This window comes from Dendrobates tinctorius, unplaced genomic scaffold, assembly GCF_039654945.1.
Source record: "Dendrobates tinctorius isolate UK_male_01 unplaced genomic scaffold, ASM3965494v1 ptg000016l, whole genome shotgun sequence".
In the NCBI taxonomy this organism is placed as follows: domain Eukaryota; kingdom Metazoa; phylum Chordata; class Amphibia; order Anura; family Dendrobatidae; genus Dendrobates; species Dendrobates tinctorius.
The window spans coordinates 41527180-41553210 of record NW_027361684.1 but is presented as its reverse complement, the minus strand read 5'-3'; the positions used below and the strand labels follow the sequence as shown (position 1 = coordinate 41553210).

General features: G+C 45.6%; 1 protein-coding gene and 2 long non-coding RNA genes across 8 annotated transcripts in view; 1 reads left to right on the top strand and 2 right to left on the bottom strand.

The window, feature by feature from the left end:
- The window catches only part of LOC141080491 (uncharacterized), a 119013-nt gene extending 98338 nt beyond the window's left edge, over nt 1-20675 (bottom strand). For 4 of the 6 annotated variants that reach the window (XR_012228940.1, XR_012228941.1, XR_012228939.1 and 1 more), the window contains exons 1-8: nt 20299-20675; nt 15685-15897; nt 14834-14901; nt 14280-14395; nt 14097-14199; nt 13846-14013; nt 12124-12483; nt 11258-11356 (exon numbers count right to left, since the gene is read on the bottom strand). Coding sequence is in view for 1 of the 6 variants with exons in the window: in XM_073565738.1 (XP_073421839.1) it covers nt 11258-11356; nt 12124-12483; nt 13846-14013; nt 14097-14199; nt 14280-14395; nt 14834-14901; nt 15685-15897; nt 20299-20675 (1504 nt within the window). In the remaining 5 variants the exon portion in view is untranslated. The remainder of the gene's footprint in view (nt 1-11257; nt 11357-12123; nt 12484-13845; nt 14014-14096; nt 14200-14279; nt 14396-14833; nt 14902-15684; nt 15898-20298) is intronic. The other 2 variants (XR_012228942.1, XR_012228943.1) reach the window with 2 other exon arrangements.
- On the bottom strand, nt 2143-2654 carry LOC141078143 (uncharacterized). The gene is made up of 3 exons (XR_012227666.1): nt 2534-2654; nt 2372-2445; nt 2143-2251 (listed from the first exon to the last, which is right to left on the bottom strand). It is a non-coding gene; the product is annotated as an uncharacterized lncRNA (long non-coding RNA).
- LOC141078136 (uncharacterized) lies at nt 10281-11091 on the top strand. The gene is made up of 3 exons (XR_012227665.1): nt 10281-10399; nt 10488-10561; nt 10682-11091. It is a non-coding gene; the product is annotated as an uncharacterized lncRNA (long non-coding RNA).
- Nucleotides 20676-26031: the final 5356 nt, after the last annotated feature.

Below are 26031 nucleotides of genomic sequence, written 5' to 3'. Positions count from 1 at the left end.
TGCACATGATGAATTAAGGGGTAAGTGGGACTGCACATGATGAATTAAGGGGTAAGTGGGACTGCACATGATGAATTAAGGGGTAAGTGGGACTGAACATGATGAATTGGGGGTAAGAGGGACTGCACATGATGAATTGGGGGTAACGGGGACTGCACATGATGAATTGGGGGTAAGGGGGACTGCACATGATGAATTGGGGGTAAGGGGGACTGCACATGATGTGGGGGTAAAATTAACTGCACATGATGATGGGGGAGTGGGGCTGCACATGAAGTTGGGGGGGAAGGGGACTGCACATGATAAAATGGAAGGGGGGATAAGGGGCTGCAAATGATGAAGCGGCACTGCAGATGAAGTGAGTGGGTGATAGGGGACTGCAATGGATGAAGTAAGGGGACTTCAAATTAAAGTGGGGACATTAAAGTGGATCCCCTATGGCCAGGATCACGTTGGGCGATTTTGTGCGTATTGGCCGTAGGCCTACAGCTTATGTGCAACATCTTTTTAGGCCATGTCCACACGTGGTGGAATGGTGGCGGGTTTTCCGTATGGACCCGCAGCAAACCAAGTGCTGCGGTCCGTACGGCTGTCAATTCCCGCACGGGGACCGCAGCGCTCAGGTGGGAAGGGGGGTACAGGGGCCCAGGTTTTATGAACAGCCCCGGCCCATAGTCCACTTAATCCGCCACTGCTCATAATTGATCAGTAGTGTTTTTGGTGTCTGTTTCATAGCGCGAATACTCTTTTATTCTATTTGAGTAGTGTGATGCCACTTTTTTTTTTATGCTGTTGATGCAACATAAGTTAGAGAAAAAAAAAATTACAATTTGCATTTTTTCCCCACTGTCACCATCATTAATCTTTTTTGTACTAAGAAAGACCTCCAATTTTATTGCACCAGTTTCTGTAGTAATAGTCCGTGTACATGTGGTACCCTTGATGAAGAAATGGCGTAGTTACAATTCTACCTGGGATGCCAATTGTCATGGGGTAGTTTGGTGTTTGGTTGTTTTTTGATGTCCCTACCTTCATATATTAGAAAGGTGCATGTGTATCCTGATGTGCTCTTGCATATTATATACAATTTTACACCGCATTTGGCACACTTGGAGGGGATAAACTGGCGAATGACAGTTGGTGGCAGACCGGACCGCGACACCCATCAGACCAAAACCGGGCTTGGACCGCCCCGGGTGAGTATAATATAAATCGTTTTTCTTCTCTTTCAGGTTACATCGGGGGCTTATCTACAGCGTTACAGAATGCTGTGATTGCAGATCTGTTGCCACGGTGGTACTCCTGTGAAGCCCATGAAGTCTTCATAATAGACAGTTATTTTAGCTATGCACTGTGACATTGCATTATATAGAACAAGCAATCAGAAACCTGCAATATAATCTCACATTAGGGACCCCCTCACTCCCAAAAAGAAAACAAAGGCCCACCACTGCCCTCAGTCACCCTCCCAACAGTGTCCGCGTTTTCTTTACTACGACAACATCATAGACAACTATACTAACCTGGAGAATCCTACTACAAGGTCATTTCTTCCACATACTACAAAGCAATCCCCCCAAAATCAATAGCACAATTATTTTGTGCAGTCCCCCCCATCCATCCCCTTTTCATGTCCTTCACCCTCCCAGAGTTCATTACGCTTGGAATTTTTAGTACATTGAATGGTGTCATACAAAACAATTAGGCTTGTAAAAAGAAAGCTCTCAAACAGCTCTGTCAATAAAACATTTATTGTTTTCCCCTCAAATCCTGCTGACGCCAAATCATAATAATAATGATGAACTTGGCACTCAAATGCGTGAAAAAATTGATTCTATTTTATTGGCATCCAAATCACATGTATTCTAAGCGTTTTCGGTCCTTCATAGGACCTTCATCAGAGAATTGTCAATATGATTTACTGTTTAAAGCCAAATGTAAAAGAACACAGAAAAAAAATTAAATATCACATGATGCACTAAAGAAAGTTAGGCAAAAAAAGAAAAAAATATATAACAAGTTACGTCGAATAAGCATATATACAGTGCTACATTTTAGAGACTGTTGCACAAAGACGTGTAATGCACAATCCGCGAAGATATATGTGAAAATTGATGTTAAGAAAAAAACCAACCATACTATTACTGGTTAAAGTGAGGAAGTTGAAGTGAAGCTCCTCTGGAATAGAAAAGAAGACAAAAACCAATATGGTAGTGCCTGTATCATATGTGGTCTGAATATGTTGGTCCTCCTAGGAGGAAAAAGGGAACAGTAAGGTTAGGCAATATGATGGTGCAATATATATTTTCATTACATACGTGCACAATCCATTTTATACATGAGAGGTAAGGTGTAAAACTCCCTATTTTACCTGGATGCTGCTTTAGAAGCTATGTATTTTAGATAGCGCTATTGTAATGTGACATAAGTCGCTATGGGATGGCGCTGGAAAGGAGGGAGAAAACAACAAATATTGAGTATACACAGGTTGTATATTTAAGGTGCCATATGTAGAGTCAGCCCCTTACTTTACCTGCGTTGGTGGCCCCTTGTGACTTGCGGTATGTACCGCTTTGAGCAGAGGACGCCATGGTCTGGCGTCTGCTTCCGGGTATTTAACCCGGTGGGAACGCCCCCTTAGACCGCGTCATCGCGGTCACATGGTACCGCTGTGTGGGCCTGCGCTATGTGTATGAAGCACATATTGGAACGCGTCACAGCGGTCACCTGACCCCGCTGTCCGCGCCTGCGCTGAGTGTAAAGATCAGGGCACAAGTGGTGCGCATGTCACTGAGAGAGATCAAAGATGTAAACAGTGTTAATGGACCACATTCTAGCGGTCACACAATCAGGGTGTATGTGAGCCATGACAGTAAGAAAACAGCATTTGTATTAGTGCATAAGGGATTCCTGATACTGCGTTTCAGTTGAATATGTATATTATATAGACCTGTACCTCTTTGATTCTCTTAGCATTAGTAATTACAAAGTCATACAAATAAAGGCATTCCCTATAATGTAGAGGTTGGTGAGGTGTATATCATACCAAGTAGACAGAGGTGCCCAGTGGGAAGAAGAAGAGTAGGTCTAACGATTCTATTTAGAGAAAAAGAGAGAGAATATATAATAAATAATCAATGAATATGTATAAATAAACATTAAAACTAGAGGTAAATGCACATTACACAGGTACCCGGTGTTTCACAGGAAACTCTGAATATCATAGTCTCTATTCAGTCCTTTTGGCTCCAAAGTTTGAAGAGTAAAAATCCAATAGGCCTCCCTTCTCTTGAGGGTCTTAGTCCTATCCTGACCCCTCCTGTTGGATTCAATCTGATCCAAAACTTGGAATTTGAGTTGAGAAATATTATGTCCTTTATCCAGGAAGTGGTACGGTAAAGGGAGATGAGTCCTTTTACACCTTATGTTTGATTTGTGTTGGGATATTCTATCCCTTACCATTTGGGTCGTTTCACCAACATAGGCCAGGCCACACGGGCATTTTATCAAATATATAACATATGTGGTCTCACATGTGTAAAATCCTTTGACCGGAATGGCTTGTCCAGTCTGTGGATGAAAGATTTGGTTCCCTGTTTGTATGTTATTACACTGTAAACATACTAGACATGGAAAAGTTCCCTGTTTCTGTGTCCAGAGAAATCTCAGTCTCGGTACTATTATGTTTGAACCTGCATCTGCTTTAACCAACATGTCCTTTAAATTTTTTGGTCTGCGATAGCATGAAAGTAAGGGTTGTTGAAACTCCGGTATTTCAGGGTAACTTTTAGTATGCTCCAGTGTTTATTGATAGTGGCCTGTATTTTTCTGTAATAGGGATGAAATGTATTTACAAATGGTATACGTTTGTTGGAATTTATAGTCCTAGGATTCCTATTAGAGCTAGGTTCTGTCAATAGTCCACTGGGGTACCCCCTTTCGGTGAATTTGTGTGTCACTTCCTCTAATCTTAATTTCTTTCTCTCAACATTAGTTGCAATCCTATCGATCCTACAGTACTGGGATCTGGGGATTGATTTCTTAATAGCCGGGGGATGAAAGCTGTTAAAGTGTAGAATGCTATTCCTATCCGTCGGTTTAACGTATAGGTCAATTGATAATTCTCCCCCTCGTTCTACAGACCAACGTATCCAAGAAGCTCATCTTATCAGTGCTATATTGAGGGCTAAATCTCAATTCGGGCCAAATGTTATTAATGTGGTGATCAAATTGTAACAGAGTGTCAATGGGGCCATTCCAAACAAAAAATATAGTCAATGAATCTAACCCACACACTCGAGTGCTGTAAAAACAGAGGGTGGGTGTATACAAAATTCTCCTGAAAAAAAAGCCATATAAGCAATGGCATACGGGGGCGCTACGTGTGACCCCATTGCGGTGCCCTGTCTCTGGATATAGAAAGTATCTTGAAATAAAAAGTAATTTTCTTTAAATACCAATCCTAAAAGGTCAGAACAAAGGTTACAAATGTTGGGGTCAATGCCCGCTTGCTCTAAGAGTATGTTTGTGGCCCTCATGCCCTTCTCATGTGTTATTGACGTGTATAAACTATTCACGTCCCACGTGACCAAAATTGAAGAGAAGGGAAGGGGACCCAGGGTTTTAATGAGGGTTAGAAATTCATTAGTGTCCTTAAGGTAAGATCTTGTTGTTTTGATTAATGGTGTGAGGATCTTCTCTAACATAGCGGATGGTGATAAAATAGAGTCTGTAGAGGACACAATAGGACACCCTGGTGGTTTATCCAACCTTTTGTGGATCTTTGGTAGAATGTAAAAAACGGGTGTAATCGGGTCCGTTTTCAAAAGGAATTCCCCCAATTTTTTATCTATAATACCATCTTTCAGATAATGATCTATGATGGGTTGTATCTTGTTGATAATGGAATTGAGTGGATTGCATGGAATGATCCCATATACCTCTGTGTCATTTAGCTGTCTATTAATTTCAGTAAGGTAGTCTGTCCTATCCATGATCACTATGGCCCCTCCTTTATCAGCTGGTTTTATGACCAGTGATTTGTCTGAGGATAGATCATCAAGGGCCGCTTTTTGTTGCTTAGACAAATTATTGTGGTAATGAAATCCCCCTTGAGTGACTTCCCTATTGAAATGTTGTATGTCCCTTTCACCTAGTGAAACAAAGGTTTCCACTGGTGGGTTCCCCCTAGGGAGCATGAATGAACTATGTGTACGGAGTCCCAACTTCTTGAATTGTAATAATGATGAGGTGGCCTGAACCGTCGGTACAGTGGGTTGTTTTGAGAAATGAACCTTTAGCCTAAGGTTTCTAAAGAACCTGTGTAAGTCCATATTAAGTTCAAAAAGTCAAACTTGTATGATGGACAAAAGGATAACCCTTTCTGGAGTAATGACAACTGATTTGTGTTCAGGTTTTTAGAGGAAATAATAACTACTAATGGTGTATTACCTGTGATCTGGTCGTTACGTTGATTCTTGCTTCCCCGGTTGCATTGGCCGCCCCGTCTTCCTCTTAGGCGGCCCCGGTTGTGGCCTAAAAAAAACGTGGAGGTAGCGCTGTTGGTTGTATCAGATCTGCTGTCTGCTGATCCAGACGAACTTTGTGAAGTGCGACGTCTGGGAAAACGTTGTGTATCCCGCCATCCGTATACTCTGTTTTGCAAGTAAAATTTGGTATCCCGTAGGAATTTCTATCTTTTCTTTTCCAGATCCTACCTGTGTGAAAGCAGATCTCCTTCGTCTCATTGGGGGACACAGGTACTGTGGGTGTATGCTACTGCCGCCTGAAGGCTGACACCAAGTGAAAAAGATGTTAGCTCCTCCTCCGCCGTATACACCCTCGCCCCGATTGCGGGCGGAAACCAGTTTTATGCTTAGTGTCCGTTGGAGACACACACACACGTCTGTTTTTCGCCAGACTTTTTCTCTTTTTTTCTATGAAAATGAGACAGGGGCGACGGACCCTATTGAAAGGGTCCGATTTTCCCAAACCATCAACGGGCGAGCACGTTCGAGTGTCCCTCCACGTAACCTCTCCCGTGACGTGGGACATCGTGCAGGACTTAGCCCTGACCACCCCTAGGTATTGAAACCATGGGCTGTACAGAGGCACAAGACAGTCCGAGCGGCCCTCACTTCTCCAGCAACGCTAGACGGCGGTGCTGCAAGGCGGCGGACGGTCCCTCTCCTCATCCCTGGAGGGAGGATGGAGCTATGGTCCCCCTCCCTTCTACCTGAGCTGGCGAAGTCATCATGGAGGGGATGGCCTGGGAGGGCCCTGCGGCAGCTTCCATAGGGCTGGAGCCCTTAGCTTCATGTGGTCGAGCGAAGGTCTTTTCCCCCTCCTCGTCCCTGGCGGCGTGTCTGACGCCGTGTCCCAACGCCGGCCACGCTTCCTTGGCTGATGTGCGGCGGCCTGACTGCCCGCCCCCCCCCGCCGCGGGCAGATGCTAAAAATCCAGCCCGCAGCTTCGGCCGGTGTTAGGCTGCGGGCGGGCGGGCAGGCCACCGCACATCAGCCAAGGAAGCGTGGCCGGCGTCCGAACACTGCATCATACACGCCGCCAGGGAGGGGGAGGGGAAAAAGACCTTCGCTCGACCGCACAAAGCTAAGGGCTCCAGCCCTATAGACGCTGCCGCAGGGCCCTCCCAGGCCATCCCCTCCATGACGACTTCGCCAGATCAGGTAGAGGGGAGGGGAGCCATAGCCAGGACGGTGCAAGCACCCTAGCTCCATCCTCCCTTCAGGGATGAGGAGAGGGACCGTCCACCACCTTGCAGCACAGCCATCTAGCGTTGGTGGAGCAGTGGGGGGGTCGCTCAGACTGTCTTGTGCCTCTGTACAGCCCATGGTTTCACTACCTAGGGGTGGTCAGGGCTAAGTCCGGCATCATGTCCCACGTCACGGGAGACTATACGTGGAGGGACACTCGCACGTGCTCACCCGTTGATGGTTTGGGGAGATCGAACCTTTTCAATCGGGTCCGTCGCCCCTGTCTTATTTTCATAGAAAAAAAGAGAAAAAGTCTGGAGAAAAACAGACGTGTGTGCCTCCAACGGACACTAAGCATAAAACTGGTTTTCGCCCGCAATCGGGGCGAGGGTGTATACGGCGGCGGAGGAGCTAACCTCTTTTTTTCACTTGGTGTCAGCCTCCAGGCGGCGGTGGCATACACCCACAGTACCTGTGTCCCCCAATGAGACGAAGGAGAAAATATGCTTTCACACAAGTCAGATCTGGAAAAGAAGAAACGATCGAAATTCCTACAGGATTCTGAAGATTACTTGCAAAACCGAGTATACGGATGGCGGGATACACAACGTTTCCCCAGACGTTGCCCCTCACAAAGTTCGTCTGGATCAGCAGACAGCAGATCTGGTACAACCAACAGCGCTACCTCCACGTTTTTTTTAGGCCACAACCGGGGCCGCCTAAGAGGAAGACGAGGCGGGGCGGCCAATGCAACCGGGGAAGCCAGAATCAACGTAACAACCAGATCACAGGTAATACACCATTAGTAGTTAATATTTCCTCTAAAAATCTGAACACAAATCAGTTGTCATTACTCCAGAAAGGGTTATTCTTTTGTCCATCATACAAGTTTGACTTCTTTGAACTTAATATGGACTTACACAGGTTCTTTAGAAACCTTAGGCTAAAGGTTCATTTATCAAAACAACCTACTGTACCGACGGTTCAGGCCACCTCATCATTATTACAATTCAAGGAGTTGGGACTCCGTACACATAGTTCATTCATGTGCCCTAGGGGGAACCCACCAGTGGAAACCTTCATTTCACTAGTGGAAAGTGACATACAACATTTCAATAGGGAAGTCAATCAAGGGGGATTTCATTACCACAATAATTTGTCTAAGCAAGAAAAAGCGGCTCTTGATGATCTATCCTCAGACAAATCACTGGTCATAAAACCAGCTGATAAAGGAGGGGCCATAGTGATCATGGATAGGACAGACGACCTTACTGAAATTAATAGACAGCTAAATGACACGGTATATGGGATCATTCCATGCAATCCACTCAATTCCATTATCAACAAGATACAACCAATCATAGATCATCATCTGAAAGATGGTACTATAGATAAAAAACTGGGGGAATTTCTTTTGAAAACGGACCCGATTATACCCGTTTTTTACATTCTACCAAAGATCCACAAAAGGTTGGATAAACCACCAGGGCGTCCTATTGTGTCCCCTACAGACTCTATTTTATCACCACCCGTTATGTTGTTAGAGAAGATCCTCACACCATTAATCATAACAACAAAATCTTACCTTAAGGACACTAATGACTTTCTAACCCTCATTAAAACCCTGGGTCCCCTTCCCCCCCTTCAATAGTCTATACACGTCCATAACACATGAGAAGGGCATGAGGGCCACAAACATACTCTTAGAGCAAGCGGGCATTGACCCCAACATTTGTAACCTTTGTTCTGACCTTTTAGGATTGGTATTTAAAGAAAATTACTTTTTATTTCAAGATACTTTCTACATCCAGAGACAGGGCACCGCAATGGGGTCACACGTAGCGCCCCCGTATGCCATTGCTTATATGGCTTTTTTTTCAGGAGAATTTTGTATACACCCACCCTCTGTTTTCACAGCACTCGAGCGTGTGGGTTAGATTCATTGACTATATTTTTTGTGTTTGGAATGGCCCCATTGACACTCTGTTACAATTTGATCACCACATTAATAACATTTGGCCCGAATTGAGATTTAGCCTTCAACATAGCACTGAAAAGATGAGCTTCTTGGATACGTTGGTCTGTAGAACGAGGGGGGAGAATTATCAATTGACCTATACGTTAAACTGACGGATAGGAACAGCATTCTACACTTTAACAGCTTTCATCCCCCGGCTATTAAGAAATCAATCCCCAGATCCCAGTACTGTAGGATCAATAGGATTGTAACTAATGTTGAGACAAAGAAATTGAGATTAGAGGAAATGACACACAAATTCACCGAAAGGGGGTACCCCAGTGGACTATTGACAGAACCTAGCTCTAATAGGAATCCTAGGACTATAAATTCCAACAAACGTATACCATTTGTAAATACATTTCATCCCTATTCCAGAAAAATACAGGCCACTATCAATAAACACTGGAGCATACTTACTAACAGTTACCCTGAAATACCGGAGTTTCAACAACCCTTCCTTTCATGCTATCGCAGACTAAAAAATTTAAAGGACATGTTAGTTAAAGCAGATGCAGGTTCAAACATAATAGTACCGAGACTGAGATTTCTCTGGACACAGAAACAGGGAACTTTTCCATGTCTAGCATGTTTACAGTGTAATAACATACAAACAGGGAACCAAATCTTTCATCCACAGACTGGACAAGCCATTCCGGGTCAAAGGATTTTATACATGTGAGACCACATATGTTATATATTTGATAAAATGCCCATGTGGCCTGGCCTATGTTGGGGAAACGACCCAAATGGTAAGGGATAGAATATCCCAACACAAATCAAACATAAGGTGTAAAAGGACTCCTCTCTCTTTACCGTACCACTTCCTGGATAAAGGACATAATATTTCTCAACTCAAATTCCAAGTTTTGGATCAGATTGAACCCAACAGGAGGGGTCAGGATAGGACTAAGACCCTCAAGAGAAGGGAGGCCTATTGGATTTTCACTCTTCAGCCAAAAGGACTGAATAGAGACTATGATATTCAGAGGTTCCTGTGAAACACCGGGTACCTGTGTAATGTGCATTTACCTCTAGTTTTAATGTTATTTATACATATTCATTGATTATTAATTATATATTCTCTCTCTTTTTCTCTAAATAGAATTGTTAGACCTACTCTTCATCTCCCCACTGGGCACCTCTGTCTACTTGGTATGATATACACCTCACCAACCTCTACATTATAGGGAATGCCTTTATTTGTATGACTTTGTAATTACTAATGCTAAGAGAATCAAAGAGGTACAGGTCTATATAATATACATATTCAACTGAAACGCAGTATCAGAAATCCCTTATGCACCAATACAAATGCTGTTTTCTTACAGTCATGGCTCACATACACCCTGATTGTGTGACCACTAGAATGTGGTCCATTAACACTGTTTACATCTTTGATCTCTCTCAGTGACATGGGCACCACTTGTGCCCTGATCTTTACACTCAGCGCAGGCGCGGACAGCGGGGTCAGGTGACCGCTGTGACGCGTTCCAATATTTGCTTCATACACATAGCGCAGGCCCACACAGCGGTACCATGTGACTGCGATGACGCGGTCTAAGGGGGCGTTCCCACCGGGTTAAATACCCGGAAGCAGACGCCAGACCATGGCGTCCTCTGCTCAAAGCGGTACATACCGCAAGTCACAAGGGGCCACCAACGCAGGTAAAGTAAGGGGCTGACTCTACATATGGCACCTTAAATATACAACCTGTGTATACTCAATATTTGTTGTTTTCTCCCTCCTTTCCAGCGCCATCCCATAGCGACTTATGTCACATTACAATAGCGCTATCTAAAATACATAGCTTCTAAAGCAGCATCCAGGTAAAATAGGGAGTTTTACACCTTACCTCTCATGTATAAAATGGATTGTGCACGTATGTAATGAAAATATATATTGCACCATCATATTGCCTAACCTTACTCTTCCCTTTTTCCTCCTAGGAGGACCAACATATTCAGACCACATATGATATAGGCACTACCATATTGATTTTTGACTTCTTTTCTATTCCAGAGGTGCTTCACTTCAACTTCCTCACTTTAACCAATAATAGTATGGTTGTTTTTTTTCTTAACATCAATTTTCACGTATATCTTCGCGGATTGTGCATTACACGTCTTTGTGTAACAGTCTCTAAAATGCAGGACTGTATATATGCTTATTCGACGTAACTTGTTATGTATTTTTTCTTTTGTTGCCTAACTTTCTTTTGTGCATCATGTGATATTTATTTTTTTTTCTGTTTTCTTTTACATTTGTCTTTAAACAGTAAATCATATTGACAATTCTCTGATGAAGGTCCTATGAAGGACCGAAAACGCTTAGAATACATGCGATTTGGATGCCAATAAAATGGAATCAATTTTTTCACGCATTTGAGTGCCAAGTTCATCATTATTATTAGTATTACGGCTGCATATCCTACTTGTGCACCTCCACGGATTTTCTGAAATTTTGAGTGCCTTGCTGTCCGCTACAACATGTCGTATCATAGCCAGTCAAAACATGCATCTTACCAAATGAGGTGGAGGCAGGGCTGCCAACCGAGGAGGTTGGAGTCCCAAAATTAATGGGTGCATGAGAGGCATGCTGACCAAATGGTGTAGCAGGTGTCCCTATAGGTAAAGAGATCATATGGAATAATTAGAATTAAGAGACATTCAACTCATAAGCCAGTCTGACACTTCGGCCTGGCCAGTCAATAAAGGGGATCCCGTCAGCACACTTATGCTGCTCGTGGGCAAATATAGATATTTTCAAATTAGGAACCAATCTATGTTTTACACAGACTTTCCATGCCTTGTAGCAGACCATTTTGCAACAGCTTTTACAGATTACAGTAAGGAAACCTGAAGTGCACGAGCCAGAAGGTCAAGAGGGAATAGTAGAGGTGCCAAAGCCTATTCTCCAGGTGAAGTTTGGTTACTCACCACATCAGGATGGACTTATTAAAAAGTGATTGCCTTATGGCCATACATTTTTAAAATTGGTGGCTGTAAATTAACTTTACATTAATCTCTGAAGATCACTAGATCCAGCCAGATTAGGCGCCCCTGCACTCGGGCCAACGGCTCAGTTACCTCAATATTCGGGAGTGCACTGTCCCTCAGCAATAAGAAACCCAGATGTGAAGAGCAGTGCGCTCCTGAATAACACATGAGAATCCCTTAGAAAGGGCTTGTTCACAGAAATAAATAAACCCTCATAAGGCAGCTCCTGTGATATAGTTCGCTGCTTGACATCTCCTTTATTAACCTTGGCCAGAAAGTGTGGGCAACTCTTAATGCCCTGTTGTATCAATAAACAGCTTTCAATAAAATATTGTAAAATATTGCAAAAACTATGAAAATCATATTTGACTCAAGGACAATTTTACACTCACCAAAAGACAGCTTGTTTTCTGTTGGTCCAGGGGTCCCAAGTGTGCTATTCTGAGCTGCAGAAGAGTTTCCAAAAGTCATAGCTGGAGCAGGCACAGCTTTGTGGATGCAAAGGACACAGGACTGGTTGTTTTTTCCCCCGAAAGAGAAGGGCTTTGAAGCTCCAAACTGGCTTGCTGCGGGGGTACTGTTTGTTTGTGTGCTATTCATTGTGCCGAAAGTCATTGGGTTTGCTGTAGCAGCTGTAGCTTGTGGGGACACCAGCTTGAGGGAAACATTCTCACCAGAAACATCTTTAGGAGACAAACCCAACGAGATCCCCTTCTGATTTGGAAAGTCTGCAGCAACAGTTTGTACAGGCTCTGAAGGACAAAACAAAGGCATTTTAGATGACAGCACATCAGGTCTCAGTTATACACTTTTGCCAGGGCTTACAAGCAGCATTTTGATTAGAAATGTCACATTGTACGTGTGACCACCACTGATCTTGAGAACAAAAAACAAAAAAAAAAAAAAAAGTGCTGCAGCAGTGATTTAGCCCTACCTGCCAGTCTAAGTACTCCCCGCAGAGCGGAGCTTCTGGCCTCCCACATGTGCAGTGAGACACACTGAACAGTCTAAAGGGATACACCAGAGCTGTAGATCCTAGGAGACCAAATCCCCCAAAGTGGTGGAATATTGTAGTGATATGCCATCACTTTCCATTTATAATTTCACATGCAACGACTGTCCCATCTTACAAAACGACACTTTGCAATTTAAACATATGAGGAGAGTCCTTTCAGTCTACGGCTCTTCCACATTGTCATGACTATACACTGGATAACAACCAGTGATGTAGAAAAGTTTGGTCTGAGAGGGTTGCCACAAATGTTGCTCCCCTCTCCCCCAATAAAATGGTTCCATTCCTGACCATAGACCTTTTTGGAAACTATTAAAAAAAAAAGTTCAAATCACCTCCTTTTCGCCCCATTCAAAATAAAAAAAAAAAATAACCACACATTTGGAATCGCTGCGTTCAGAATCGCCCAAAAAGAAAAAATGGATTATCCTGATTGCTAAACGGCGTAGCGAGAAAAAGTCAAAACACCAGAATTACGTTTTTGGTTGCCGCAACTTTGCATTAAAATGCAGTAACTGGCGATCAAAAGATCGTATCTGCACCAAATTGGTATCATTAAAAACGACAGCTCAGGAAGCAAAAAGCAAGCCCTCACCCAACCCGAGATCACAAAAAATGGAGACGCTATGGGCATCGAAAGTAGCGCAATTTTTTTTTAACAAAGTTTGGAATTTTTTTCACCACTTAGATAAAAAAACCTAGTCATGTTTGGTGTCTATGAACTCGTAATGACCTGGAGAATTATAATGGCAGGTCAGTTTTAGCAGTTAGTGAACCTAGCAACAAAGTTAAACAAAAAACAAGTATGGATTGCACTTTATTGCAATTTCACCACACTTGGAATTTTCCCATTTTCTAGTACATGACATGGTAAAACCGATGGTGTCGTTTAAAAAGTACAACTCATCCCGCAAAAAACAAGCCTCACATGGCCATATTGATGGAAAGATACAAAAGTTAAGACTCCGAGACGAAGGGTAGCAAAAAAACGAAAACGCAAAACTGAAAAAAGTGAATGGTACTGAGCTGCAACACCCCCTGTGGATAGGGGAGCTTAGACCCCATATTGTCATACATGCTGAGACATCATCAGCATCCTCACCTTGTGAACCCTCCTTGCTTTGCATTTTTGCTAGGCTCTGTAGTAAGGGGTTACTGCTTGCTGTAGAGGACTGTGATGTCAGAGCAGATGTGGTATTAGCTAAAATAAAGAGAGGTGATGCAGTAACCGTAGTGGTCATTGGTGGAGTAGAGGTGACAAGGATAAGATCTTAAAAAAAAATAAAAATAAATAAATCCGTGTAATTTGGACAAGGTTTCACCAATTCACCATCTAGTAACCAAAATACTCACCAGCAGGTTCTTCCAGTGCCTTGTTAAGCCTCTGTAAAAATGCCTTTTTCTCATTATCCAGATCCTTAGATGTAACGTTATATCCAGGAATAGGTGGTGGGGGCTACGGGGAGAAGAACACTTATGAACACCTCATGAAGGAGGAAAAAGGGTCAATGGGTAAGAACAGATACAAGTATTTACCAGTGGGTAAGGATCACGCCTTAAACACACCAACAAAACCTTCTTCCTACGTGACCCACTACTTCTATTATCAGATGATTTTACAGCAGAAGACTTGGAGGACGAAGTGGTGTTAACTAAGGGAGAAAAATAAAAAATAAAAAAGGAAAGTCAACTTTTGATAGATGTAATTAGTTGCCATGGGCATCTGCTACACTTTTCCTTCATATTGCTTTTGAAAGCACACAAACGTTTGAGAACAGGAGGAAAAGTCAGTTATTAAAGCGGACACTTGCTTATAACTGTGGCATTGGCATGGAGGAGCATGCAGGTTTACTTCAATGCGGAAAGTGAAAAGCCTCTGATTGCAGCATCTATATATTTCAGGAGAAAATGAGGAATAATATGTCGGAAGCAAGCAGCACCCCATTCTGGTCAGCTACGAAGTCTACTGGTCTGATGCCACCAAAATACACTTCCGCAAACTTTTGCAATGGCTAGCATAATATACGTAAGCACCAACACATACACTTCATATTACGTTTTACAAAGTTGACAGCAGCAGTGTAACTTACAGTCCTCCAACTGATTCCCACTGCCTGATTTCACTGGGGTAGAGAGGCCCGTTTCATGCGTGTCGTCCCTACAAGAAATAAGGAAATCAAATGACAACTACTACAGAATTTCAGAACTGAGCTGGTGAGAAGACCTGTAGCTCTGATCTTTGACATCAGTAAAAGTTTGAAAGATTCTAACTTGCGCCATACGAAAAACACACACCCCAAGTCCCGTAGACCTTCCCAGACGTGGACGTGTTAGGAACTGCGGGAGTCTTAGATATTCGACAATGAACTTCCCGATGCAATTTTTTTTTTTTTTTTTACAAGCGAAGTGTCAATTTTTATTTTTTAAAGTAATTTTTTTTCTATTTGTTGGCATAAGAGTCAGACACTTACACACTGCATATACTGAAGCCACAAGGCATAGTAGATTGTAGTCGACACCCAACCCCATCACCTATACTGTGACTTTATCAGGTATGAACTGGGCATGACCTCAAACATGACCAGTTCACAGCTGAAGGTTGAGCCAGGCACTATTATTTGTAGCCTGGGATACAATTTTCGTCAGTCATCTGTAATAGCAGAGATCTGAGCAGGGTAGTCATATGTATCTACCCTTAAGTATGATACTGATGTGTGAAAGAGGCCTAAGTGGACAAAAAATAACAACGTTATGACTCTTGGAAGAAGGGGAGGAAAAAGATGATTAACAGAATCAGGCGCTAGGTTTAGGAAGAGCAGCTTCACTGCAACCAAGCCATCCAACTTACTGTGGCAGTGGCCTAAATCCCACTTTACTCCATATAAAAACACCTTCAGCACCCCCAACCTCTGAAAAACTCCTAGAACAGCAGATCACTTACACTGGCGATCGAGCAATATTCGCATCAGGACGGGCAATTTTCACTGTCTCAGGACTGCACATCTGAGAATGTTTAGGAGACAGCAGAGGTTTTCTTGGAAAGCCATCTATATACACAGGAGGAAGAGATCCCGGCATACTGGATTGGGGCTGGTGGGTAGGGTACCGCCTGCATGGGCTCATGAACGTCCGGTTAATTACAATAGGAGTCTCCCTAGAGATGGAGAAAAAAAAAGCTTTAATATAGATCCATATTATCCACCCTGTTTGTCACCCCATTTTTGGACTATCAGCTGCCGGCACCGCCATCAGGGGCTTATCTACAGCATTCTGTAATGCTGTAGATAAGCCCCCCCCCACCGATGTAACCTGAAAGAAGTAAAAAAAAAAAAAAAAGTTATATTATACTCAACCAGGGGCGGTCCGTGTCCGGAGGGTGTCGCAGTCTGGCGCCTCCCAACTTCTAACGGTGACGTCCTCTTCTCTGCTTCCCAACGCATTGCTCTGCCCTGTTGAGGGCAGAGTAAAGTAATGCAGTGCGCAGGCGCCGGACCTCTCTGACCTGCAGTGCGCAGGCGCCGGACCAGTACTCTCTCCTCAACAGGGCAGAGCAGTGCGCCACGACGGGAAGCAAAGAAGAGGACGTCACCGCTGGAAGGTGCCGGACCTCGACACCCTTCGGACCCGGACTGCCCCTGGGTGAGTATAATATAACTCATTTTTCTTATCTTTCAGGTTACATCGGTGTGGGGGGGGGCTTATTTACAGCATTACAGAATGCTGTAGGCAGTGACGGCAGCTGATAGTCCAAAAATGGGGTGACAGATTCCCTTTAAGGAATCGATAGGACAGCAGTAGAAGATAAATCAGTCATATCAGACGGTCATCAATGTGCGAGACCTCCAATGGAGACCTCCAATGTAATTTCCATACATGTGGATATCAGGTTAATCTCCTTCCCTTCAGAGGAGATGGCACATGTTCAATGGCTGTGGGGTGAACACTGGTACTCAGACTTGTAGATGCATTCACCACCTCTGCTTAACCAATTCAGGGCTTCATAGAAAACACTGTACAGTTGTGGCCAAAAGTATTGACAACCCTGCAATTCTGTCAGATAATACTCAGTTTCTTCCTGAAAATGATTGCAATCACAAATTCTTTGGTATTATCTTCATTTGTCTTAAATGAAAAAACACAAAAGAGAATGAAGCAAAAAGCAAAACATTGATTATTTCACACAAAACTCCAAAAATGGGCCAGACAAAAGTATTGGCACCCTCAGCCTAATACTTGGTTGCACAACCTTTAGCCAAAATAACTGCGACCAACCGCTTCCAGTAACCATCAAAGAGTTTCTTACAATGCTCTGCTGGAATTTTAGACCATTCTTCTTTGGCAAACTGCTCCAGGTCCCTGATATTTGAAGGGTGCCTTCTCCAAACTGCCATTTTTAGATCTCTCCACAGGTGTTCTATGGGATTCAGGTCTGGACTCATTGCTGGCCACCTTAGACGTCTCCAGTGCTTTCTCTCAGACCATTTTCTAGTGCTTTTTGAAATGTGTATTGGGTCATTGTCCTGCTGGAAGACCCATGACCTCTGAGGGAGACCCAGCTCTCTCACACTGGGTCCTACATTATGCTGCAAAATTTGTTGGTAGTCTTCTGACTTCATAATGCCATGCACACGGTCAAGCAGTCCAGTGCCAGAGGCACCAAAGCAACCCCAAAACATCAGGGAACCTCCGCCATGTTTGACTGTAGGGACCGTGTTCTTTTCTTTGAATGCCTCTTTTTTACTCCTGTAAACTCTATGTTGATGCCTTTGTCCAAAAAGCTCTACTTTTGTCTCATCTGACCAGAGAACATTCTTCCAAAACGTTGTAGGCTTTTTCAGGTAAGTTTTGGCAAACTCCAGCCTGGCTTTTTTATATCTCGGGGTAAGAAGTGGGGTCTTCCTGGGTCTCCTACCATACAGTCCCTTTACGTTCAGACGCCGACGGATAGTACGGGTTGACACCGTTGTACCCTCGGACTGCAGGGCAGCTTGAACTTGTTTGGATGTTAGTCGAGGTTCTTTATCCAACATCCGCACAATCTTGCGTTGAAATCTCTTGTCAATTTTTCTTTTCCGTCCACATCTAGGGAGGTTAGCCACAGTGCCAAGGGCTTTAAACTTCTTGATGACACTGCGTACAGTAGACACAGGAACATTCAGGTCTTTGGAGATGGACTTGTAGCCTTGAGATTGCTCATGCTTCCTCACAATTTGGTTTCTCAAGTCCTCAGACAGTTCTTTGGTCTTCTTTCTTTTCTCCATGCTCAATGTGGTACACACAAGGACACAGGACAGAGGTTGAGTCAACTTTAATCCATGTCAACTGGCTGCAAGTGTGATTTAGTTATTGCCAACACCTGTTAGGTGCCACAGGTAAGTTACAGGTGCTGTTAATTCCACAAATTAGAGAAGCATCACATGATTTTTCGAACAGTGCCAATACGTTTGTCCACCCTCTTTTTTATGTTTGGTGTGGAATTAAATCCAATTTGGCTTTAGGACGATTCGTTTTGTGTTTTTTAATTTAAGACAAATTAAATGAAGATAATAGTACCAAAGAATTTGTGTTTGCAATCATTTTCAGGAAGAAACTGAGTATTATCTGACAGAATTGCAGGGGTGTCAATACTTTTGGCCACAACTGTATATTCCCCTTCTGCAGCAGCACTGTCCCAACCACACTAGTGCTGGTTCAGGGATAGTGTCCTGTGACCACAGTCGCATCTAGTCAACATTCCATCAGAACGGACACGCGCTCCGACAATACTATAAACTGCATAAAGTCGGCAGCCATGGACTATGAAGCTGAAGTCACATCAGCCGTGTACGGTACATTGTTCTCTGTGGGGCCCAGAAGCGATTAAACAGCCTCCTTTGAATACAAGTTTTTCTCTAAAAAAAATAATAGAAAAAGAGGAACGTGAGTGGCGTTATAAGCGTAAGGCGGCTACTTCTCTACATTCTACCATTGATGGTGCATGCACAGAAGTCACGATTGTGGCAACACCAGCCTAGTGACAGGAGCTCGGGTCTTGAACATGTAAACTGGCGCCAAAAATATCCATTTTGTGGTAATAAGAGGGGTCTAGACAAAAAAAACTACAGATAAATGATCTTCAGAGAGCCCATAATATAACTCGCCAGTCTGGTCCGACCGGGACCCCACTCCGCTGGGCACCTAAATGCGAATTCAGGACGGCAGCACGAGTGAAGGGAGACGAGGCGGCTCACAGCCAATTCCTAAATCAGACCCCTGCCCTAATGCAGAGATATACGTTCATCTTTAGGATTGTAGTGCAAATCCTTCTGAAGATGTCACTTTTAGGCTGAGTTCACACGTGGTGTTTTTTTCGCATTTCCGCAGCGGTTTTAACCGCGCGATTTTGCCGCGAAAAATAAGCATCCCATGCGTTCCTATGGGATTCCGCAATGCTGCAGTTTTTACCGCGGCGGAATCGCTTCGCGGTAAAAAACGCAGCATGCTCATTAATTTTGCGGAATCGCGGCGATCCCGCACCCATAGGAATGCGTTTTTCTGCTTACTTTCCGCATGTGGCTGTGCACACCATGCGAAAAGTAAGCAGAACATTTGGTACCCACGGTCCGGAGGAGAGGAGATTGTCCTCCGGGCTTTGGGTACCATATCCCTGTAAAAAAATAGAATTTAAAATAAAAAATATTGTTATTCTCACCTTCCGACGTCCCGCGCAGCCTTCCCGCCTCTCTCCACGCTCCCATTCCCAATAATCCTTTGCGAAAATGCCCGTGATGACGTCAGTTCTCGCGGGATGGCAAAGTCTCGCGGTCATTTTCGCAAAGGAATACTGGGAATGAGAGCGTGGAGAGAGGCGGGAAGGCTGCGCGGGACGACGGAAGGTAATAATAACACCATTTTTAATTTTTTTTTTACTATTTTTTACATTTTATCTTTTACTACTGATGCTGCATTGGCGGCCTCAGTAGTAACAAGTTGGTCACACTTGTCAAACACTATGTTTGACGAGTGTGACCAACCTGTCAATCAGTTCTCCAAGCGATGCTCCAGATCGCTTGGAAAACGCTAGCATTCTGCAAGCTAATTACGCTTGCAAAATGCTTGTTTTTCCGCGGGAAAAATCGTGGGAATTTAAAAATGCGATTTTCCCACGGAATGGAATTCCGGAACTATCACGGTGAACTTAGCCTAACCGTAAGAGAAGGGCTACACATCTAATCCCTGGGACCCCCACTGTCAGTAAAGGACCCTGGCAAAGAGCCTGATCATAGGACTGACCACAGGGCTCAGGACCCCCTCCCCACTACTGACCACAGGGCTCAGGACCCCCTCCCCACTACTGACCACAGGGCTCAGGACCCCCCCCCCACTACTGACCACAGGGCTCAGGACCCCCCCCCCCACTACTGACCACAGTGCTCAGGACCCCCCCCCCCACTACTGGCCACAGGGTCCCCATAGGGGCTTCTATTCCATGCATAGCTATCAGGCAGCCGCCACACACATGGGGTCCCACGGTAGACACGTCCCTGGCACTCAGATACGAGCATGCAGCACCCACCTGAACGACAAGCGCCGGGCAGGGGTCGGCACCGTGGGGTTGGGTCTTGTGAGCCTTTCTCTCAGGTCCCGGGCTGGCGGCTCCGTCTTCCCCAGGTAGCTGTCCATCAGTAGCAGTAAGGAGGCAGGAGTCCACTGGGCGGTCGCTCTCCGGAGCTGCACAGGTCTCTGCATCCCCGCGGCCTCAGGAATTCTCCACCAGCGGCCGCCCGAGCAGCTGAGAGCCCAGCCGGCGATCACACACAGCAGCAGCAGCAGGGCGCTGAGCCCGGGCCAGCAGTACACGAACAGCAGGAGGAGCAGGGCAGCGGGCAGGAGCAAGGTCACCGACCTCAGCCGGCCCCTGACCCCTCCTACCCGCCCTCCGGACGGACACATGATCGGCCGTCACCAAGCAAAACACAGAGCGACCCACACACTGCTGCTTTCTAGGTAAATGCTAGATTCTATGGAATCCTTCCAGGTGTGACGTCATGCTAGAATGCATGGGTTCCTTCCAGGTGTGACGTCATTTACGGGGGCGTGTCATACCGGGAGGGGGCGTGTTCTGTCAGCAAAGGCAGGAAGGGAAGCCTCCATTACAGATTTGTTGTCTCTGGTGTAGTGATGGGAAGTTCGGCTCTTTTTGGCGATCCGGCTCATTCGGCTCCGCTCACCATAAAGAGCCGGCTCTTTTAACGGCTCTTTTTTTTAATATTAATCTGTTTTCCACAGTCCTCGTTCCAGGTCTTTGCCTGTACAGTGAGGGCCTCATTCTCCACCTGTATAAGGATCTAGTGAGGCAGTGTAGACTGTTATTCAGCATTGCTGTCTCCTCAGATTGTCAGCTCTTGTGGTCAGGCCCCGGCTCCTTGGTTGCAGACAGTCTTACCATGTATTCCTTTCTAATCTGTGGCGTTTTATGTACATGTCCTGTCTGGATTAGTAAGTGCTGCAGTCTGTGCTGGCGCTGTATAAGAGTATAATCCGTAAAAGGTATGTTGGAAGCACTGTACACACACTGCAGAATATGTAAGCAAAGCCTACTGAATGGTAAAATCAGACACTGAGAGCAGCTGCCGGGCCGGGGGGCTCGGTGTCGCCCCCTCACTGGTCAGACATTGCTGACCTATTCTAAGGTTAGGCCGGTTTCACATTTGCGCTTTATGGCGCTGCGACGGCCTGCGCACGGCGCTGCTAAGCCCCGCCCCCTGCCGGCTCCCTGCCCGCCCCATCCGGTCATCGCCACCTACTAGCGCACATGGACGCTTGCGATCTGCGCACCCTATCTTTAGCATAGGGTGTGCAGATCGTGCGCTGGCCGTGCGCTGCGCACTTTTGAAGGTGCGCCCGTGTGCGCCGAACGCAGCATGTTGCATTTTGGCGTGCTCGGCGCATCTTCAAAAGTGTGCAGCGCATGCCAAAATCCTAGCGCACGGCCAGCGCACGATCTGCGCACCCTATGCTAAAGATAGGGTACGCAGATCGCCATCGTCCATGTGCGCTAGTAGGCGGCGATGATCGGATGGGGCGGGGCTTAGCGGCGGCCGTGCGCAGGCCGTCGCAGCGCCATAAAGCGCAAATGTGAAACCGGCCTTAGCCAGTATTAAAGTCATGGACAACCTCGCAGGTGTACTTATTTGAAGCCTACAAAATGATTTGGACTAGGGCCAGTTTTGTTTCCATATTACACTGAAAAGATCCTTTCTGTTCCCCCAGTGGCACCTTCCCCCTGACTCCCCTATTACTGCAGTGTAATATCATCATGTGCAGTAAGAATAGTTTCATATCGGCCCTGGTGATCTGATAATGAACCAGCGGGACATCTATCCCCCCAGACTAGTAGTCCGCACCCTCATTGTTGTAGTCATTCCCTCTTGGACGCGATTTATTCGCATCCGTGTTTTTTCTGCAAATGGATGAAAACGCATGGAACTGCGCCCTAATGATGATTTGGTTGGAAATGTGAAATTCTGACTTCTGGGGTAGAGGATAGGGGGAGAGAGAGAGAGACTGGTGAAAGAAAAAAAGACAATGGGGCTCGGAGCCTGCGCAGTATGAAATCCACATGCAGATTGGACGCAGGCATCCTGATTGAGGTGCATCTACATTGACAATCATATGGTTTTGCTGACATATATCAGGATGGCTGCAGATTTTTTTTAACAACCAAAATTCGCAGCAAGCGAGAACACGGAAAATCCTGATGCAAACGCAGCTCCGTGCCTCCCTATGTTAAGTATAGAGATCTAATCTGGATCAGGATTGCTACTCTTCACAACACACAGTACCACAACGCTAGTGTGAACGCAGCCCCACTCGTGCAGCCCCTAACCAGGAGCCCCCATGTCATATACAGGCTCCCAATACATTTTATTATCATTACCACACTGTAAGGCCTCTTTCACACATCAGGTTTTCGCCGTCAGGCGCGATCCGGCGCTTTTGACAAAAACCGGATCCGGCGAAATGCAATGCCGGATCCGGTTTCCCCCCCATTGACTTGCATTTGCGCCGGATCGCGCCGGATGGCCTTGCGTTTCATCCGGTTTTCGCCGGATCCGGCATTGTGTCTCAATCCGGCGTCTGGAAAAAACGGCTACTGTAACGTTTTTTGTCTCCGGCGAAAAAGCCGGACACGCCGGATCCGGCGCGTCCGGCTTTTTCACACAATGAAAGCCTATGAGCGCCGCAATGCGCCGGATCCGGCGGCCGGATCCGGTATTTTTGGTCTGAGCATGCTTAGTAGCTCTGCCCACAAGACACATATATAAAAGCAAGACAGTGGGACCCTCAGCCACACCCAACATGCCACCCAAGACAGCAACCAGGCGCAGGAGAAGGCAGGAGACCACTGCAGCACCATCAGCACCACCACCACGCCAAATGGAGCAGCAAATGGAACATGCTGAGGAGGGGAGTCCAGCAGCAGATGAGAGACGGTAATTATCAAATCCCCCATTCCTCCAAACTAGGGCCATGGAATATCAAGATATTCATTGGCCCTTTGTTTCTCTTTATTCAACAGCCGCCCAAGAGATACAGCAGCAGCAGCAGAAATGGCATCACTGGCAGCAGCAACAGCAGCAGCAATACCCACAGCAATGGAGTCTGGCCATCAACAGGACAGCACATCTTCTTCTGGGAGCCCTCCCTCGCATCGTCAGCGTTTGACGGTAAGTTTTTATTTCCAAAATCCATCATCTCTGTAATATACACTCACTGGCCACTTTATTAGGTACACCATGCTAGTAACGGGTTGGACCCCCTTTTGCCTTCAGAACTGCCTCAATTCTTCGTGGCAGAGATTCAACAAGGTGCTGGAAGCATTCCTCAGAGATTTTGGACCATATTGACATGATGGCATCACACAGTTGGCGCAGATTTGTCGGCTGCACATCCCTGATGCGAATCTCCCGTTCCACCACATCCCAAAGATGCTCTATTGGATTGAGATCTGGTGACTGAGGAGGCCATTTGAGTACAGTGAACTCATTGTCATGTTCAAGAAACCAATCTGAGATGATTCGAGCTTTATGACATGGCGCATTATCCTGCTGAAAGTAGCCATCAGATGCCTGTTCTTAGCTGAGAGGAGTGGTACCCAGTGTGGTCTTCTGCTGCTGTAGCCCATCTGCCTCAAAGTTCGACGCACTGTGCGTTCAGAGATGCTCTTCTGCCTACCTTGGTTGTAACGGGTGGCAATTTGAGTCACTGTTGCCTTTCTATCAGCTCGAACCAGTATGCCCATTCTCCTCTGACCTCTGGCATCAACAAGGCATTTCCGGCCACAGAACTGCCGCTCACTGGATTTTTTTTCTTTTTCGGACCATTCTCTGTAAACCCTAGAGATGGTTGTGCGTGAAAATCCCAGTAGATCAGCAGTTTCTGAAATACTCAGACCAGCCCTTCTGGCACCAACAATCATGCCACGTTCAAAGGCACTCAAATCACCTTTCTTCCCCATACTGATGCTCGGTTTGAACTGCAGGAGATTGTCTTGACCATGTCTACATGCCTAAATGCACTGAGTTGCCGCCATGTGATTGGCTGATTAGAAATTAAGTCTTAACACACAGTTGGACAGGTGTACCTAATAAAGTGGCCAGTGAGTGTATGTCTATTCATTGCCTTTTATTTCAAAACAGGAATCACAAGATGAAGAGGAGCTCCCAGAAGAAGAAGGAAGGGGTGGACAGACACCTGGAGTGGGCTCACAATTGGTAAGTTTTTGGCATCAAACGCAGAAACACAACATCACACTACACACAACATATAGAAAACAATGTTCTGCAGACCACACACAGCAAACAAATGCCTACATCCAAAGACATAACATTTTTTGTTTTCTTCTCTAGTCTTCCCAATCTGGTGCTCGGCCAAGAGGTCCTCGCAGTGCCTCCCAGGGTCGTCGGCGACAGCAACGCGGCGGTCACCAGCGTGTAAGTATAAATATTTTTGCTTTGTTTTTTTGCACTTTTTATTTCATTTCTTTTGTGGAGGCTAATTATGTTATTTTTGTCTTTTTCTTTAACAGCCTTCACAGCGTGCTCCCGACTCTGACGGTGAGGATGGAGGAATCGATGTGGACCACCTCATCGATCTCGTCAGAGAAAGGGAGCCGCTCTGGAATATGGCTGACCGCCGCCACGCTGACCTGATCGTTACCCGACGACTCTGGGAGGAAATCTGTTCGCTCCTTGTGGGCCGCTGGGAGGACCTCGATGCTCGGGCCCAGATTAAAGAGCATAAGTATATAGAGTACCGGTTGCTTGATGTAAACCAGTGTTTCCCGAACTCCAGTCCTCGTGGTCCCCACGGATCATGTGTTCAGGATTTCTATTTACTATGGAAATCCTGAAAACATGACCCCTGGGGACCATGAGGACTGGAGTTTGGGAAACACTGATGTTGTATACTAACCACTCCTTTCTCGTTTCAGGTAACAGAATTGTGAATCGGTGGCGGTCTGTGAGGGATCGTTTCAAGAAGGAGTTCAATAAAGAGATGCGGGCCCCGAGGGAAACAATGGTCACTAGAAGGTAAATATTACACACCACATGTGAAAAAAAATGTTAGATGTAACTTTTTTTTTTCAGCCAGGGCCATACCATGTCACTATTTTAATTGTTTTTTTTTCTCTTTATTCCACAGCACGGTGAGCAGCACTCGGGAGCCTGCACGATTGGACCCTTCTGAGGCGATCCCTGAGGAGACCGGCACCGAGGGACACTTCGACCGCCCCGGTACATCTGCACCTTCCCAGCCTTCCCACACATTCGACCCATCTGTCCCATCCACCAGCACAGGAGCATCGTGGCCGCCTACATTACATGAAGCTGCTGGTGAGGAGATCGATTTCCCTTTACCCCACCCTTCTGCCCCTGCCACCTCTAGTACACCTGCGGGTACTGGGCGGCAGCGGCAGAGGGGTCAGGAAAAGACTTATGCGCCAGAGTTCTTGCATCTGAATGCATCTTTCCAGAACTGTCTAAAAGTCTTGTCAGAGCAAATCTCCGCAGGCTTTCAGCAGATCAACTCCAGCATTCTGGAGGTGAAGACACTTCTGCAAACCATGCATTCAGAAGCAAGATCTTCGCCAAACCACACCTTTTTCAGGTCTGTTGTGGAGCACATGGAAACGCTATCTCCTACCCAGCAGATGCATGTAATGCATTCATGCCACGGTGCTCTCTAGCAAGTTACCTCCCAACCTCCTCCTCCCACCACAGTAGTTCCTCCACCTGCACCCCCT